At 38.2% G+C, this 16886-nt stretch overlaps 1 protein-coding gene across 1 annotated transcript in view; it reads right to left on the reverse strand.

The window, feature by feature from the left end:
- PPP1R21 (protein phosphatase 1 regulatory subunit 21) overlaps positions 1–16886 on the reverse strand; it is a 31836-nt gene that overhangs the window by 10490 nt on the left and 4460 nt on the right. The window contains exons 4-16 of the mRNA XM_074536905.1: positions 16057–16158; positions 15244–15408; positions 15085–15143; positions 12653–12747; positions 10365–10417; positions 8277–8426; positions 5184–5285; positions 5020–5108; positions 3984–4120; positions 3249–3341; positions 1758–1885; positions 1242–1394; positions 393–485 (exon numbers count right to left, since the gene is read on the reverse strand). Coding sequence (XP_074393006.1) covers positions 393–485; positions 1242–1394; positions 1758–1885; positions 3249–3341; positions 3984–4120; positions 5020–5108; positions 5184–5285; positions 8277–8426; positions 10365–10417; positions 12653–12747; positions 15085–15143; positions 15244–15408; positions 16057–16158 — 1419 coding nt within the window. The remainder of the gene's footprint in view (positions 1–392; positions 486–1241; positions 1395–1757; positions 1886–3248; positions 3342–3983; positions 4121–5019; positions 5109–5183; positions 5286–8276; positions 8427–10364; positions 10418–12652; positions 12748–15084; positions 15144–15243; positions 15409–16056; positions 16159–16886) is intronic.

A 16886-nucleotide genomic window follows, 5' to 3' on the forward strand; every position in this document is an offset into this window, starting at 1 on the left:
TTAAACAGCACAAGTAATTCCTGCATAGTCCAAAAGAGGACTCAAATCAGTACATAACATTAAAAATTAATCCTTTAGTATGCTTCATTCCTGTCTTTATTTTGCATTTATTTTAATTATTAAAGATTATCTGACTTCTTGTATTTCCAAATGAAGGTATCAATGGCATAATCCTGGCTCCTATATCTACCTACATGTACATCCTGCAGATAACTCACCCTGGCAAAGGTTTTACTTTCAAAACTCTACAAGACATCTACAGTCTAATTTTAAGGTTCAGCATATTCATATATACCCTACAAATGACCACAGACATAAATAGGAGACTTTGATACAAGTTCACCTTTACAAAATACACTGCCTTACATGTCAGTACAATATTAGTACAATACCTGTTGTGCAAGACCTTCCCTGCTTTCTGTAGAACTCAGGAGAATTCTGCGATTGGCTAAAGCCTCTTCATAAGGCACTGAATCTGCACAAGGCTGCAGAAAAATCAAAAAACCCCTCTCAAAACATATTACACACTAGATCAGAACATGTATTGTGCTTTTATTTTTGTACTACTTTCCTTACTTCAGTAAAGGGAAAAAACCCATGTTCCAAGTGCTTACCAGGTAAAAGGAAAAAATGGTTTGAGCTCTCAAGAAATACTGCCCCAAAAGGTACAGCTGACTAAAAAGAGCTCAGAAAACTCTAAATGTTAATTAATAATCAAAGGCATCTTAAGGTCCTCTTTACAAACATTGCAGTAAAGTGATTCAGTGACAACTGCTAAGCACATCACTTAATGTTTAATTTTAATGGAGGCAACAGGGAGATCTGACTGCATTCAATCCTTGGGTTCAGCACATTTTCTCCAGGGTACCTCTTTTTTTTCCCCTATGTCTTCCAGTGAATACAAGTGTAAGAATATGTTTTCATTCACTCCATATTCCTGGTGAATACAGGAGATTTACATAAGCAGCCACCCTCTTCGTGTTTTGGCACAGAAATAATCAGTGGAAATGGGTAATGGCAGAAGTGGCACATACCCTCAGTTGTGAGGGCAACTACACTGAAATTTTCAGTAGTATTATTGCAATGCTATCCTTGGCATTACTGCAATATCCTCAGCCAAAACCTGTCGTTCAGACAATCTCTACCATTCCAAACCCTGCAAACCCTTAGTTTGTGTTCTGCTTGGCATAACCACCAACAGAACTGAGCTCCCTCTGTGCAGGCACACTGGCTGAACCAACCTTCTTCAAGGACTTCACATAAGCAGCTGCCTTCTGCTTGTACTGCAGCATGCACTCAGCTGAGAGAGGGCTGATGAACTCTGCTCCTCCCTTGGGGCCATAGCTCAGAGAGGTGCTGAAGTGATCCAAGTTGTTGCTGAAGAATGAGGCCATCTAAACACATCAAGAAGTGGCTCTTTGAATTAAATTGACCAGAGGAAATCATTGGAGCAATTAGTTTTTGAAAAGACAAGTATTTAGTGAAGCTGGAGTTCTTAACAAGACTTTGAAACAAGCTGCAGGCTCTGCCATGTATCCCAGACCTTCCTAACACAAAGCATCCTCCTCACAGGATCTACTTTTATCACTCAGTTGTTTTAAACTCATAGCCTGAAAATAACTCAAGAATCAACATGACCTTACAGATTATTAACATCAGAGGCACACAGATTTTCTAAATGGTTCAGCTAAGTTTATTTTTGTTTCTTAAAAATCTGCACAAGTTAAGGAATTGTTTGAAACAAAAATACCCATTACCTTGCCTGCTCCATTTGTTAAAGCAGCAACAGAGGATAAAATACAGTCATTTGTAGTTATGAGTTTCTGTGTGGCAGTTGGAACCTCCTGTTCTAAAGCAGCTTTCTGACTATAGTGCTTGGAAATATCTGGAAAATGAAAAGCATATTATGCCAAATTAAGAATAAAAAACTTGTTGAAAATCATTCACAAAAGCATCTTAGCCTAAATATATTCATTTCAACAACACCAAAATTTAAAAAGAATCAAGTATTTATCATGTAAGAACATTCTCAAGGTGGCCTAATTTAAAAAAAAAGTAATTGAACAATGTGCACCTATTTTAAAAAAAAAGTAAATGAACAACGTGCACCTATTTTAAAACTGAGTACTATTGCTACAGAATGGAGAAAATCCAGCTCATCACCACCACAAACTGTAAACTGAAATAATCTTAAGAAGTTCAAAATTAGTTGGGATTGAGAAAGTAGAGAGAAATAAAATATTCTGGAGTATGGGAGTGTGAGATATTAAGAAGAACATTTCTGTGGATAGCTAATGAATTCTACTGACAGTTTTCTTCACTGCTTATATTTTCTGTATTTCCTTTAAAGCATAAGTTGGATTGATTTTACATTATAGCAACCATTTTAAGAGGTAGGAAGTACTTTAAACTTATGTATGCTACAAAACTCATGGTTTAGGGTCTCATTTTGTGAGGAACAATCTTTAATACCTTTTTTCTTTAAAACAAAGACTCTGCAAAATGGGACCAAACTTCTCATGCTATGAAGAAAAAAACCCTAATTTTGCTTAAAATTATGAAAGCTTAATGTTTAAATAGCTGAATAGTAAAAATCCAGTTCATCTCTATGGATTATTTTCTCCCCAGAAACAGCTACATGGTACTGAAATTCTAGGACATGCAGGAACATCAGATTCAAAATTTTGAGGTTTAACCAAATACCCTTCACTTAAAACATAACATATCCATGTTGTTCTGATAAAAGCAAGGTAAACTATTTTCCAGAAGAAGCCAAGTTTCAAGAAGAATTCAGACTTCTTTGTAACTTTTGGTTACATTTTCATGTTAAAAATAGTCATCACCCTAAAAATAGGAAGCAAAAATTCCACTTTGAAGGCAGGTACTTAGGTCAATGCTACAAATGCAGGGAAAATAGGTACATTTCACAGCATTCCATTCTGTGTGCTAGTTTCAGGAGAGCAATGAAGCTCAGAAAGTAAAGTGATGATGCTCAGGAAAATCTGAAGAGCCACAATTAAATAATCCAGCAACTCTGAGGAACAAAGCTAAGAGAAGGGAGGAATGAAAACCATGCATGAATGTCTAAAACAAGTGGTTAGTAGGTTTAGTTTCTTAGCTTGTAAAGGTAAAACAAACCTGATTTATCACATATGATACCTTCAGCACTGTTACAGAGAGAGTGCATGTGTGCTATGCTAAACAAGAAAGCAGCAAAGCTGAAACAAGACAACATTCCCAACTCTCACCTTTTAAAATGTCATGGAATCCATGAAGACCTGCAGCAATGTTTGTAAACACAAAGTTGTAATTTGTCCTAAGGAGTCCTTCTGGTCTTGTACCTAAGAGTAACACATAAGAAGGAAAACCACAAAACTAAGAATTGAGCATGAATGAAAAAAGTCAGCTTTGAAAATAACTCAGTTTCCTCCTACTAGAACCATTTGCATGGAGGATGAGTCACAATAGATTAATTTACTTAAATTTCCCCTTCAATATCAAATATTGATATCTCCAATTCTGGCAGAACAGGCAGGTGAAAGACTTTCAAGTCCCCTAGTTTTTATTCAGATTTCATAAATATCAATTGTGTTGGTGTTAAAAACCCCACATACAGAAAGACATGCTCACAGCTGTAGGAAAGACAATCTGGGCCTTTCTAAAGAGACAGGACTGAAATAACCTGAAGCTATAAAACAACCATTTCCTAGTGCTATTTACAGGATGCATTTGGAGACAGTTTCCCCACACACATACACACAAAGGCTTTACCTAATTTTATTAATTTTATTATTTAGTAGCACAGTTGGACAGTTGTAATAACCTTACGAAAACGAGGGGCTGGAAGTGATGATTAGTAAGAAAATGTAGTTTATTTACCATTTCATAATTAAGAGGTGGCAGAAGGCAGACTGTCAATCATCCCATAAAAACCCACAGAAAAGCAGTCACAGGTAGCCAGCCAAGCCAGCACTGACACTTACTTGGTAAGGCCAGAAGACTGACATATGTGTGGAGCTTCTCAAAGACTGCAGTCAACCTTTTCATGTCTCTGTGCAGCTCCATATTCCTAGCTCTTAAAGCAGCTGTGCAAAGAGAAGACTCACACTCTTCTTCCAAACTAGGAATATATGAATTATTTTTTAAAAAGCAAGCAATTGTCTTAAAAATAACAAGCTCATGAGTTTTAGAGCACATAGGTGTTCTCTACTCCCCAGTGGAAAGCAACAGCAGGCCAGGAATTGATTTTGGAAAGGCTAACACAGCAGAGGAACTCAGCAATACATGAAAATTACTGTGTGCATGGCCACTCCCAGGTGTTTCTGTCACAAGCCAGGAATGATTTACTCTCACAGCAAGGAACTGATTGCAGCAATTTAAGTTTGAAGACTTTTCCCTCTACTACATAAATTCTCTTTTGCTTCCTAAGGAGCACAAGAACAGGTATAAAGGAGGCATAAATCAAGAGGGTTTTTTTCCTTCCTTAGTCCAAACCTCTCTTAAAGCAGCTCTTTGCACCTATAATTCACCTCCCTTCAATCAATTCAGGAACAAACATTTTCCAGCAGAAAGGATGTAGACCTAGCCAAGTTTTACAACGTTGTTACATTTACTGATTGATGAATAAACCCCAGAAAAAGTCAAGGCATTAACAGTTACAGTGCATGACATCTGAATAGTATCAATGCTATTGAATAACACTAAGAAACATTAATGAAAGCTTCATTATTTTTTAAGTATCATTTGTGAGAGAGGATGTGTGTGGAGGGGCTTTAAAATACATGGTTTTAGTCCTAATGCCTCAAAAAGCTGTGCCTAATCTCAAGGTTTAGAAAACAACATGCAAAAAAAAAGAAAAGAAAAAAGAAAGAAAGAAACACACAAAAAAAGAGTTCAGCCTTTTAAGACAGCAGAGGCCAGAGCAGTTTAAGGTTTGACTTAATATTTGAGTTGTAGGTGCTGATGGTGCTGCATGCCTGACACAGTGCCTTTAAATTTGATCTATCAAATGAAAGGTACCTTTTTAACTGATAAGGAAGAATCTTTCTTAAAAAGCCTAAGTAGGAAGCTAAATGTTCTGAGAAGGCCTTCAATTTCACAGTTGTTTCCTGAAAGGAAAAAACAACAGGTAAGTGGTTTTGCTCTGTAAAAACCTTTTGGGTACTAAAAGGAGAAAATCTTACCAGGACTGTCACAGTGTCCTCCGTGATGCTCTCAAACAAGTGCAGCATTCCTTCCTCCAGAGGGCGAACATAGGAAGCGTTTTCATGGAGATACTGTGAGAACTGAGGACACAGAGGTTTTAAAACGGTGCTTGCTGACAGTTCTTGTCAACTCTGCCAAGGCAACACCTGAACGGGACATTTTAGCCAAACCCTGTCCCCCTTAACGATGCCTGAGGTGTCACAAATGAGAGACAACGGTCCAGTGATGCACAGCAACCTCTTCTACAGTCAGAAACACACCTTGAGGGAGAGCGAGAAGCACTGCAAGTCCAGGCAAAACCACACCTAGGGCTTTGCCAGAGCATCCAGTCTCATTTCAGCTGCCATGCACAGCACATCAAACCCTTGCTTTTTAGTTTTGAACATTCCTGAAATTCCTTCCTCAACTCCATCCAGTTAAGGCTAGATCCATGCACCATTTAGCCACTGAATAAACTATCCCACCTTCCTCCCCAAAGTAGTTTGCCTCCCAGCCTTGTCCATCAGCACAACCATTTGCAAAGCTGTGCTGTGCAAAGTACTGAAGAACTAAACCCAATTCAAACTGAGAGCAAGACCTGTGTCTTTTCTGTCTTTTCACCTGTGTCCAGCCCAGTTTTCAACAGGAGTCAAAGCATGCTTATGCTAATGCAAAGCACAGAGCCCCAACTAATCACAGGAGAATTCTTATTTTATGGACCTCATGGACCTGCCTGACTTTGCTAAAAATTGCTTCATTAAATCCTACAGTAAATTTTGCCCTTAAAAAAGCAGACCTGAGAACATAAAGTGTACTCTTACACATCAAATGTAACACCACCATCAACTTTCCATTCTGGTACCTCAGTATCACAAAAAAGCTTCTTCCACAAATTAATACAGGTAGTCAAAAGCAATCCTGGCTTTTATTTTACCCCACAGAAAGATCCCTTCACCTTTGATTATTTACACCACAAGAGCAGCTAAAGATCCCAGGCAAACAGAGTACAAGAGGTTTTAATTGTTCCTTGTGTTATTACAGTGTGGTAACACAGTGTTAACAAGAAGACTGAGATGCTAAGCTTTGATCCACGCATGCACAAACCTGGGTGGAAATAGGGAAAATTCCTAAATCTAAAGAGGAAGAAATAACACATGCAGAATGCTCCTGGCTTGTGTTGCAAGAGAGAGGACTTGAATTATCCAGCATGATGCTGAAGACCCAGCAGAACCCAGCAATCCAACCCTTAAAGAGAAAAGGAATACTTGAACCTGGCAGGGAATTGTCCACATCTACTTTGAGTGTTTGGTGGGGAAAATAGCTTGAAAGCACCAGACAAGACCTGGAGTTGGGGAAAAATAAATCAGTGCAAGTCTGCTAAGCCACTACCTGACACTTGTTTCATCTTCTCTACCATATTAAGGGGACATTTTTGACCAACTTCGTGGAGTAGCTAAAAATAAAATTTAAAAAAAAAAAAATCACACTGAGAACACTTGCCAAGCAAATAGATCAATTAATAAAAAATACAGGAGCAACTACAGCTTCAGTGAGCAATAAAAGATGCTTCAGCGCTGGAAAGTCACAGCAAAAGCCCTGAGAAGTAGCATGCATTGAGGGAATTAGGCAATGAATACACAGTGAGGCAGACTACAAGAGACATAATTATGAAAACAAAGCCTGAACTACTGAATCAGACTCAATTTTATAAGAAAAGGAAAATGAAATTAAACACAATAAAGAAGTGTTAACTAGGAGGTCAGGGAAAAAATCTGTGAGGAGAGATGTCTAGGAAATCTGATTTTATTGCTTTTGTGTAAACTGCAGTAGTATCTGAGAATGCAGGCACCACACTGAGCCACATTAAAAAAGAGACCACTCCTGCCCCCAAAAAATCTTAAAGATGACTAAGCCACATGATTTTCACCAGAAGGACATGCCATTCTGAGTGCATTTGGTGGCAAGAGCAAGAAAATGTTCTCAAACTATGCTGAATCTCTGCAGAAGGGTGCTCTTGGCTAAATCAGTTGAAACAACTGAGAAGGCAAACAGAAAGGGATTTCTCTAGTGGATAACCACCTTCATAAACATATTTGTTACCTGAAAGAAGATTATAGGAGGTTTTCCAAAGAACAGGAAAGTTTTGTCATAGTTAACATTGACACCACATGCATTGCAGCCACTTGAAAAATGCAAACCACAATTCACCTCAGCACCTTAAGTCTGAGCCCTGGCAACTCCTAAACTGAAATTAAGAAACTGAATCACAAAATACTCCCTGTAACTTAAATACTCACAGATCCCCTTAAACTATGAAGTCAACTCTGATCTTAATGCAATTTGTTCCAAAGCATACATGTATGCATCCCCACACAAATCCTAGTGCACAGTTATTTTCTCTAGTTCACAGCAGAGGAAAACAAAGTCAAAACATGCAGCTCAACAGCTCTGGATGACACTCTCAGAAAATCTTTCCATGGAATTGTGTCAAAAGAGATGAGTCAAATTTCTCATACTAATTTCAAGGTGTTTTACAAACTTGAAGCTTCAGAACAGTTACAGGAAACCTCCTCACACAAGCAGCCCAAAATCAGATTATAAAGTTGTTTTTTGACAAGGGAACAGAGTCCAGGTTCTCTCCCTCATATAAGTCTACCTTTTATCCTTTATTTAATATTACAGCTAAACACTTTAAACACAAGACCAGATTCCATCTCAACGTCTCCTATGCCCCAGTGCATTAACTACAACAAGCTCTATTCAGCAGTGCAATATTTGTGCATTATTATTTTAAAACAAGTCAGCTGAACTTTCAACAGATCCACTTAAATTCAGCAATTAAAAAAGCAAAGCTTTGATTTGATTATCATATTTCTCTTCCAGCAGAGGCACAGGGGAAAAGGGTTCTCTGCAGCTACACCTAATCCACATTCAGAGAATTCATGGAGCAGAAAAGATGTCCCATGCAGGAGGGGCTGGCTCTCAGGGACACACAGCACTCCAGTAAAGGCGGTGCAATTTTCCCTAAGACCAATCACTCACTAAAGTCTAACTAATTGAATATATTTGTAGCTGAAGTGTGTAAACATTACCTTCTGATTCAAGGGTGATATTGTGTCTGTTGCAGAATCAATGGGGAAGATCTGTACCTTCTGCTCAGTGTATGTGTGGAAATTCAGGAGAGCTGTTACAAGTTCTTGGACAAAAGCCAGGGCCTGGCCAGCAAGGTCTCGCAGCTTCAGCTGGAAAGACATTTATAAAATGATTGTGTTTGAATGGATCTATTTAAATATGAGAAAAAAACCTGTTTGAATACAAAAAATCATTATCAGCAATTTCTTTCTTCTTGTTATTTCAGCCTAAAATACACAACTGCAATTATTTTTAACTTAATTTTTATTCATAAACTACAGAAGGGCACATTGTTCTCTGACAACAAAGTATCTTTTTATTTCACACAACTGGTGACGGTTTGCCTCTGCAGCATTTTTCAAACTTGCAAACCACAAAAACACTGAGAGGTCAGCACAATTACAGAAACCATGTCTGAAATTTCCAAAGAATAACAGACTAATTGCTGACAACAGCTCAACACCAGGTTGCAAGGAAACCTCAGTTTAATTAGTAAAAAACAATGATGTTTGCTCCCAGAATTAAAGGTGTCTGCTCCTCTACCCAAGAACACTCAATTCTTCTTGACAGAGGTGAGCTGCTGCTCATGAGTAAGGCTGTTCTGTGGCTTTAGTAAAGCAGGAAGGTACCAAAAAAATTAATCTAGAATGGAACATAAATTCAAGAGAGAAGAAAACTATTCCCTATTGGGATTTATGGGAAGAGAATAATGTTATAGTGACATTTCAGTCAAGAACAACTTATCCTTCAGAGATGTACTCTTAATGCCTCGATGGACTGTTAAATCAGGTCAGTCTTGATTATGGATCTGGGATGGTGGCAAGTAATTAAAGCAGTCATTATACCCAGCTTGTATATGTTAATTAGTCATGTAAGGAAGGGAAACACACACAGCCTGTGCTAATACACCAACATTTTGCCTCCACTGGCAAAGCCAGTCATAAAAATCTGTCTTGAAGTATTTTCAAGATTGCAGATCTTGAAGCATGAGGCTGCCTGACATAGTGCTGGCAGAAAATAGTAAAAGGAGGGAGTTTCCATACAGCTATTGAGATTTTTCTTGGAACTCAGCAGCAGCAACCTGAAATTTAAGGTTATTTCCATCACAAAACTGAACACTAAGTCACCTGCTCTCACAGCAGACATTATTGGGAAAAAGGTCTCTTTACAGGTACTTCTGAAGAATGGAGAAAGCAGCTATTTTAAATCTTCCTGCAGTAGCATCTGAATGCACTAACTTGAAGACTTGAGACACACAAGGAAACAGAAAAACCCCACAGTGCTGAAGAGTGGTAGCAACACAGGAAAATTTTGACTGCATGCAGGTTTCTGATTTGCTATTGTAAAAACCCTTAAAATATTCAGCCATTCACAGAATGCTCATTTTTGAATACTGAATAAACAACATTTCCAAGGAATCTCATTAAATTACAGCAGTGAACAGAAACTGTTTTCTAAAAACGTTTCAATACATAAGAGTTATTCTGCTGCAAGTAAGAGGTGCTTTGGCACGAAGTATCCCACAAAATGTAAATGAACCATGCAGAGATCTCAAAGTGACATGGTTTATTCCTTGAAAGGGCTGTGACTGGTGACAAGTAAAGTTACCTAACACAGCATTTTAGTGCACACACCACTGTGCAGTTTACAAATGCACACATTCCCTAAAGCTCAAGTGATGTGTCTGAAGAAGCTCAGTTTGAGGGAAAAGGAATTTAGGATACCAAACCTAGCTTCTTCCAGCAAAAAACCTCTGAACTACTGTAGTTTTAATCAACTTTAAAAATGAAATGTTCCACCTTCTAGCTTACTGAAGGTTGACACAACAAAAGAATATTTCATATAACTTTATTACTCCTTGATGTAACAACAATGTACACAAGGTCTTGAAAAGTGCAGAGGCTCTGTGGGCAGAAATGCTCTCAGAATACCATGACAGTAGTAAGACAGGCTATCTTCTGCCATTTGAGGTACTAAAATGATTGGTTTTATTCCAGCATCTGTGTAGAAAGTTGTGCAGAGCCACATGAAGCACAAGAAGCACTTACCTGATTCCTTCTGTTGTGCAATGGGACATTCAGAGCATTGTATCGAGCAGATCCTACAGGACAAAAATTGAGTTTTATGCACTTGTTAAACTGTGGGGGAGAGACATTTTTTTGTAAATACTGATTTAAAAAAGAAAATTATTGCAGGGATATTACAGGTTATGTAAGCAATATTAACTAAAGAGATATAAATAATTGACTCAAATAAACCAGGCCTAAATATCCTCACTTAAGGGTTTCTGTGATTAAGTGGAAGGGAAAGCAGTTCAATACTTGCCTCAGATTTTAAGTCAAATTTAATCAACTGAAGACCCTGAATTTGAAAAATAAGAGCAGACTCCTTTTGCCCAAAGAACAATATCCATCACAAACAAGAGTGGAAAAATCTTTTAAAAGTAAACACACTTAAAGAATTCAAGATTACCTTCAAATTTCAATTACATGCCAAGGAGGGGCCAAGTAATGCTAATAAATTTTTGAATGGTTTCCATGTTTTTTAAAGCTCTTGTATACATTTAATATGTTGATAATTCAGACTAAGATGTACTCTCCATGTATTTCAGCATTCTTCTCTAGTCATAAAGTAACCAGAATGATTATTCAGTTACAAGCAGCCACAATTAGAGGGGCAGAGGGCTATTTGTACCTAGACAACAGCTTACAAATCTTAGATTCAAAAGGGGTCACATCCATTCTCAACTCAGTTGAACAACAACCAGCTTAGTTTAAAATTTGCTCACAAAGGAAATTTAGAGTTTTTTATTCCTTTTGTGTCATTCACATCTGGCTATTAAGACATGGCAAGAGGCAGTTACATTTAGAGGAAAATAACCCTGTCCAAAATTATTGAATCCTACTTCTAACTAAATGCTTCAAGAAACTTTTCCTGCTCTGTAAATCATGCTTAGCAGTCATTTAATTGTTACTGAAATTAGCTGCTAGTTACACTTGAAGCCAACTACAGGGTCTATAGAAAGACAGCTGGAATCCACAGCAAACAAACATTTCCTGACTTCCACTGATCTATCACTACAGAAATGTTCTCTATTTGCAGTGTTTTCTACTACACAAGCAAAGGCATTATGCTATGGCAGCTGAGCAAGCAGATAAATTATTTTAGCGAAGTTCTTGCTACAATGATAAGCACCTGAAAAAAATGCAAACTAAAGAAGCCAGAGAAGTAGAAATAGGCAGCAGATGCCAGGCAAAGAGAGAGAAGTGAAAAGGATCCCAACTCCAGGCACCAACACCTCAGTGTGATGTGCTGTATGGGAGTCAACATTTCCTGCAGAGATGATGATCTGCTGTTCCTAAGCCAAGACTCACTGGATTGCCAAACCACTGGAGAGCTTGGCACACTCACCCCTGCAACACCTGCCAGATCAGCTTTTAGAGAGCCTAAGGCTACTTAAAACACTGTCAGCAGGTTTTACACTGAATGAAAAATGCAAAAAGCCACCAATGAAATATACAAGAAATTCAAAAGCCTGTTTTCACTTCTCTGGTCCTTCTTCACTACTTTGAGCTTTTTCACTATTCCAGGTTCTCCTGGTCTTGAAGAGGAGGCAGTGCCTGCCCCACCTTGTGTTCAGCTGTTTAGGAAAGCACACAGTGCACAGCAGCACATACTAACCCATGCTTGCACCAAAGCCATGCAAAGGCTGAGCACTCCTAACTCCAGGGGCTCCTCTGCACTTCAGCTGATCTAGCAGCAGTTACAAAGGAAGCAGAAAAACATTGCTTCAGGTAAAAGTCCCCAGGTCCAAAGGGCTTTTTTTCCCAGGAAGGGACAAACAAGTCTAAGCAGCCTTCAGGTAAGAACTACTCTGTGTGTTTTCTGATCAATGAGACTGAAATTCCCCACCAGTAATAAGTGCATCAATAATGATGCAATATCTCTGCAGCCACCAGTTTTCCCCCACCTTAATTTACTGCACCTCTTGAATATACCCTGCCAAAAATAATACTCTGAGATGAGTATCCAATCTTTATGGAGCAGTCATTAAATTGACAGTTTTCCTTCATCCTGTCAACACTAAATAAGACAAGTGGCAAATCACTCAAAAAGTTGCAATTTTTATTATACATATAAAAACTTGGTATTTTAGAATTACTGAAGAAGACCATGACAAGTATCAGGAATACTTACTACAGTTACCTCCAAGTGTCTGTTCAGATGTCCAAGATTTCTTACAGCTAATACATTTTAATTCAGAAGGAGTACTCCCTCCAGATGGATACCCAAAAAAAAGAATCAAACAAGATACCCAGACCAAGGCAATACGTACTTGTATCATTAAAAGGAACTTTTTCATTAATTATGCATAGAGATTCTTCCAGTCTACTGCCCAAAGCTGCTTGAAGATTCTTTAGCTGTTGCTGGCTAAATAACAAAGAGACAAACGAAAAACCACACACACACACACATTGTAAACCTTTACAACTTCAGCTGTATCACCAACACCATATCTCACTAGAGGCATCCCTTGAGTGTACAGGTATCTGTGTCCTTCTAGAAGTTAGATAAAATAAATACAGTGGGATCATTTGTCCTCCTTCATCTCATATTTAACCCAACATTGAATCCTAATCCCTAACAAAAGCAGTGAAAATTACCATAAACTTGAAAATCCTAAATTCCATTCTTGAGAAGCTCCATTTACCTCAGAGTTAAAATTCACCTTATTTTCCTATAGTGCAACTATTATATAAGCTATATGAAGGCATTTTTTTCTACCAGAATTTGGATGGGAAGGTAACAGGGCCTCCAAATTAGTTACTATGCATCCAATGCAGCATTCCAATAAGGAGGCAATGAGTTGTCAATAATTCAATTACCTATGTCACATCACTATTTGAGATACCTCAAAGGCTTTTCAAAACCCATATTTAAACACTGCTATGATACTGCCTGTTCTGACATGACTTGACAATTATGTTTTTGATGCATTCCCAAGTGATTTTTCTCTACATTTTCTTCACTTGCATTTGACTGTGTGAACCTAAGTAATTAGGATTACTAATGTAATGAGAATAGATTGCTGAGATGAACAGTAACATACTGCAGCATTATATATCTACAAAGAACACTCCATTGATTCAGACCAAATTGCACACCTTACCCAATTTAGGCCCTCATATTCTTCACTGTTTTGCTTCCTGTTTGACATTTAGAACTCCTGCACATATAGTGCAGGGTGGGGGAAAGGTGTCAAAGTGACAGGTTTTTTTCCTTTTCTTACAATATTTGATGCCAGAAACTTAGCAACTCTACCAAAGCAAAATAATCCAAAATAGACAAGGAAGATATGAAGAAACTGGCCAATAGGTAGCTCATGCACATTAAATACTTTTCTTGGAGAGCAGCTCCATAATTGCACAGAAACTGTACAGCAGGTACTGCTGTAGCACTGAGCATGATAGAAAATGAACTCCAACACAAACTGCAAATGTACTGATAGTTCCTTTTCAGACTTACAGGAATGACAAACAAGTAGTTTGACATGTTTTGCCTTACATTCTGCCCTTTAATTTTCAAGGCATGCAGGCTGTCAAGTCCCATATCCTCTGGCTTTTCTGAGTAAAGTGTGGGTGTCAGAGGCAAATGGATCCCTTCCCCTGACAAAGCAGGGAAACAGAAGAGCAGTATTCTCAGGGACACATCCTGCCATGTGTTCAGCAGACAGTGATTGCAGTGTTTAACATGAAGTGTCAGGCTTTATTACTTTTAAAACTTAACATGGTATAATTAAAATAGTAGGGATAACTTCTTACAATGACATCAATTACCCAGCCACCATGGAACATGATAGACAAAGCCTGAACTGACTAGTAGCACGTTAAAACTACAGCTTTTCAAACACCACAAAAAAAGCTACTAGCAGCCAAATACAGCCTTCTCCCTCTTTTGTAAGTCATTTTTAGTGAAACCCTGACTTGTATTAGTGGAGTTATTGGATGCAAGTATCTTCACATCTATCAACATAATTAAAATACACACTTGAGGGTTACCATGTAAAAGAAGGAACTCTGCATCTGATCACTCACTACACATCTTATTCATTACATTAAAGATCTGTACTGCACATGTATGTTCTAAAAAATGGAGCTTAATGCACTTCAGAGAAATGCACCCTAATTTCATTTGGGCCACAGTCCTCAATTTCTACAATTTGTCTTCAAGACAATGAAAATATTCCAAAACTAACAATATCATTCCCTGATAAAAACTTTCAAATATTCTAGCTGAGAACACTATACCTGAAGAAAAACAATTGTTCAAGAAGCTTTTGCAGTGAAGGGGGATTTCTGAAACTCTTTTCCATCAGTTCTCTCAGCATATGTTACTCAAACTTTGTTCTTAGAAGCAGTTTTTACAAACTCACATATCTTTGTTTCATACAGTTTTTACTTTCTATGGTTTTCAATTACAAATAAATTCTTCAAACTTTCATCAACATTACTGGTATTGATAAAGCCTGGAGACAAAACTGCTCTTACTCAGCAGAAATTGTCCAGTGCAATTGTCAGGTTCCATATATAGCAAAGGAAAAGGAGGCTTGACCTGCACTGCTCACATTTGTCCTCATGATAATACAAACTGAGTTTTATCAAAGTCTTTCAATTAAACCCCTTTATAAAATGTTATTATTCTTAAAAATAGTTCAGTTAATGTTTCACAGCAATGATTTCTTTACATCAATGAAATAAAGCCACTTACCATTCTTCAGTTCGAAGCCTACAGTCCTTAGCTTCTCTTTCTAGTGTCTGAGACTTGATCTTTATGCAAGAAGATAATCTCACAATGTAAGTGCTGACACAGCAAGACATTGCATTTCAAAACTTTGCAAACTTGCAAGCAAGAGGAAAAACTCCTTACTTCTAGTTTGGCTTTATCATTCTGCAGCTTCTCTATGGTCTCTGTGTATTTCTTTGTTAAGCTGTCCACCACAGCTTGGTGCTGGGCAGCATCTGTTTCCAAAACCTCCAGTCTGCTCCTCAGCTCTGCTTCCAAACGTTTGTGCTGCTCATCTGCTTCAAAGAACTACAGGAAGGAAAAAAAAGCTCTTTAAATAGCCTCATTTTACTACTGAATCCAGTCCTTTAAGTTACTCCAATTTCATTAGGCAGATCAGGTTAACAGCAATTACCAGTTCACAGAAAAACAGAAGTTTTATTTTATTTACAGAGAAAAGATTCAGGAAAGTTTTGTAGCAGTAATCATTCTTTAAATATATTGCTGACTAATAGCAGGCACATGAAAAACTGAACTTGAGCCAAAAGGTTTTTCTCAAGTTTTCTAAAGTGAAATGCATTCCACTTTGGTGAAGTAGCTCCTAATTAAGGCAACTTGCAGAAAATATTTTTAACTTTAAAGCAATTCTGAAACAGTAAATGAACTAATAAGAAATTTCCTATCAGTACCAGGCTATTTTTAGTAGGGCAGCTGTCACTCAAAATTAAAAACCTGAATGAGAAAACATGTATTATGTGATTCCACACACTTTCTTAGGAATACAAAGTCAAAACACTTGATTTTCCTAGTGAACTTCTTTATAAACAATCTGATCTAATCTACTGCTTTGCATACAACTAATCTTCTAAACCCAGCAGTTTTCAGACAGCACAATATCTTTGGCTGTAACACCAGTTCTCTGAACCAACAATAAAGGCACAACACAATTTCACTCACAAGTATATGCAGTCGTTCATTTTCTTCTATTTTCTTCTGAAGATCTTCATTGAAGACACTTTTCTGTTCTTGACTCAGCTGAGATGAAGATTCTACACTTTTCTAAAAGAGTCAAAATGCACTCATTATCTCCAAGTGCCAGGTTTGGGGGAACAGCTCCCACAGGTAATTCCCAGAGGGGCACACCAGGAGATGTCTTGCTGACACTGAGTGACACATCAAAAGTGTGAATATTGCACTCAGGAGCAGCCTCAAGGCAGCACACTTTCCTTTCCTTGTTTAAAATACACCCCTGTGACCCTGCCTGGGGAAAGCCTTCACCCAGGAGTCCCATTCACACTGACAGGAATCAATCAATCACTGGGATGGGCAGCAGCCCACCTGAATTCACTGGGATCCTGATGATCCCATGCAGTCAGCAATCCCAAACCCTCCATACCCAGGCTCAGCAGTTTTGCTAGCTGTGTGAAAGGCACATCTGTGCCCAGGTGTAAGGCAGGCTGCAGCACAAGGTGCCATGGAAGTACAGGCTCTCCCCTGCCCATTTCCTCATTTTCCACTAGTTTAATCCAAAAGACTCAGATCACTGAATCCCACACACCACACTGCTGAGGAAAGATATTATCTCCAAACACAGGGCAGACTCTATGCATTTAAACTCAACACCAAACCTCAAGAATTAGGGATGTGAGGGCAGATAAGTCACTTCTGTGTTTGATGCCAGCCTGGGAACTCCACCTGAGATATGGGCACATGTTCTGCTCCTTCTAAAGGGACTGCACTCTAACACAGACCAGGGAACTAAAGCTGTGCATTTTAACAGGAAAGAA

The sequence above is a fragment of the Zonotrichia albicollis genome, chromosome 3 (assembly GCF_047830755.1).
Source record: "Zonotrichia albicollis isolate bZonAlb1 chromosome 3, bZonAlb1.hap1, whole genome shotgun sequence".
In the NCBI taxonomy this organism is placed as follows: domain Eukaryota; kingdom Metazoa; phylum Chordata; class Aves; order Passeriformes; family Passerellidae; genus Zonotrichia; species Zonotrichia albicollis.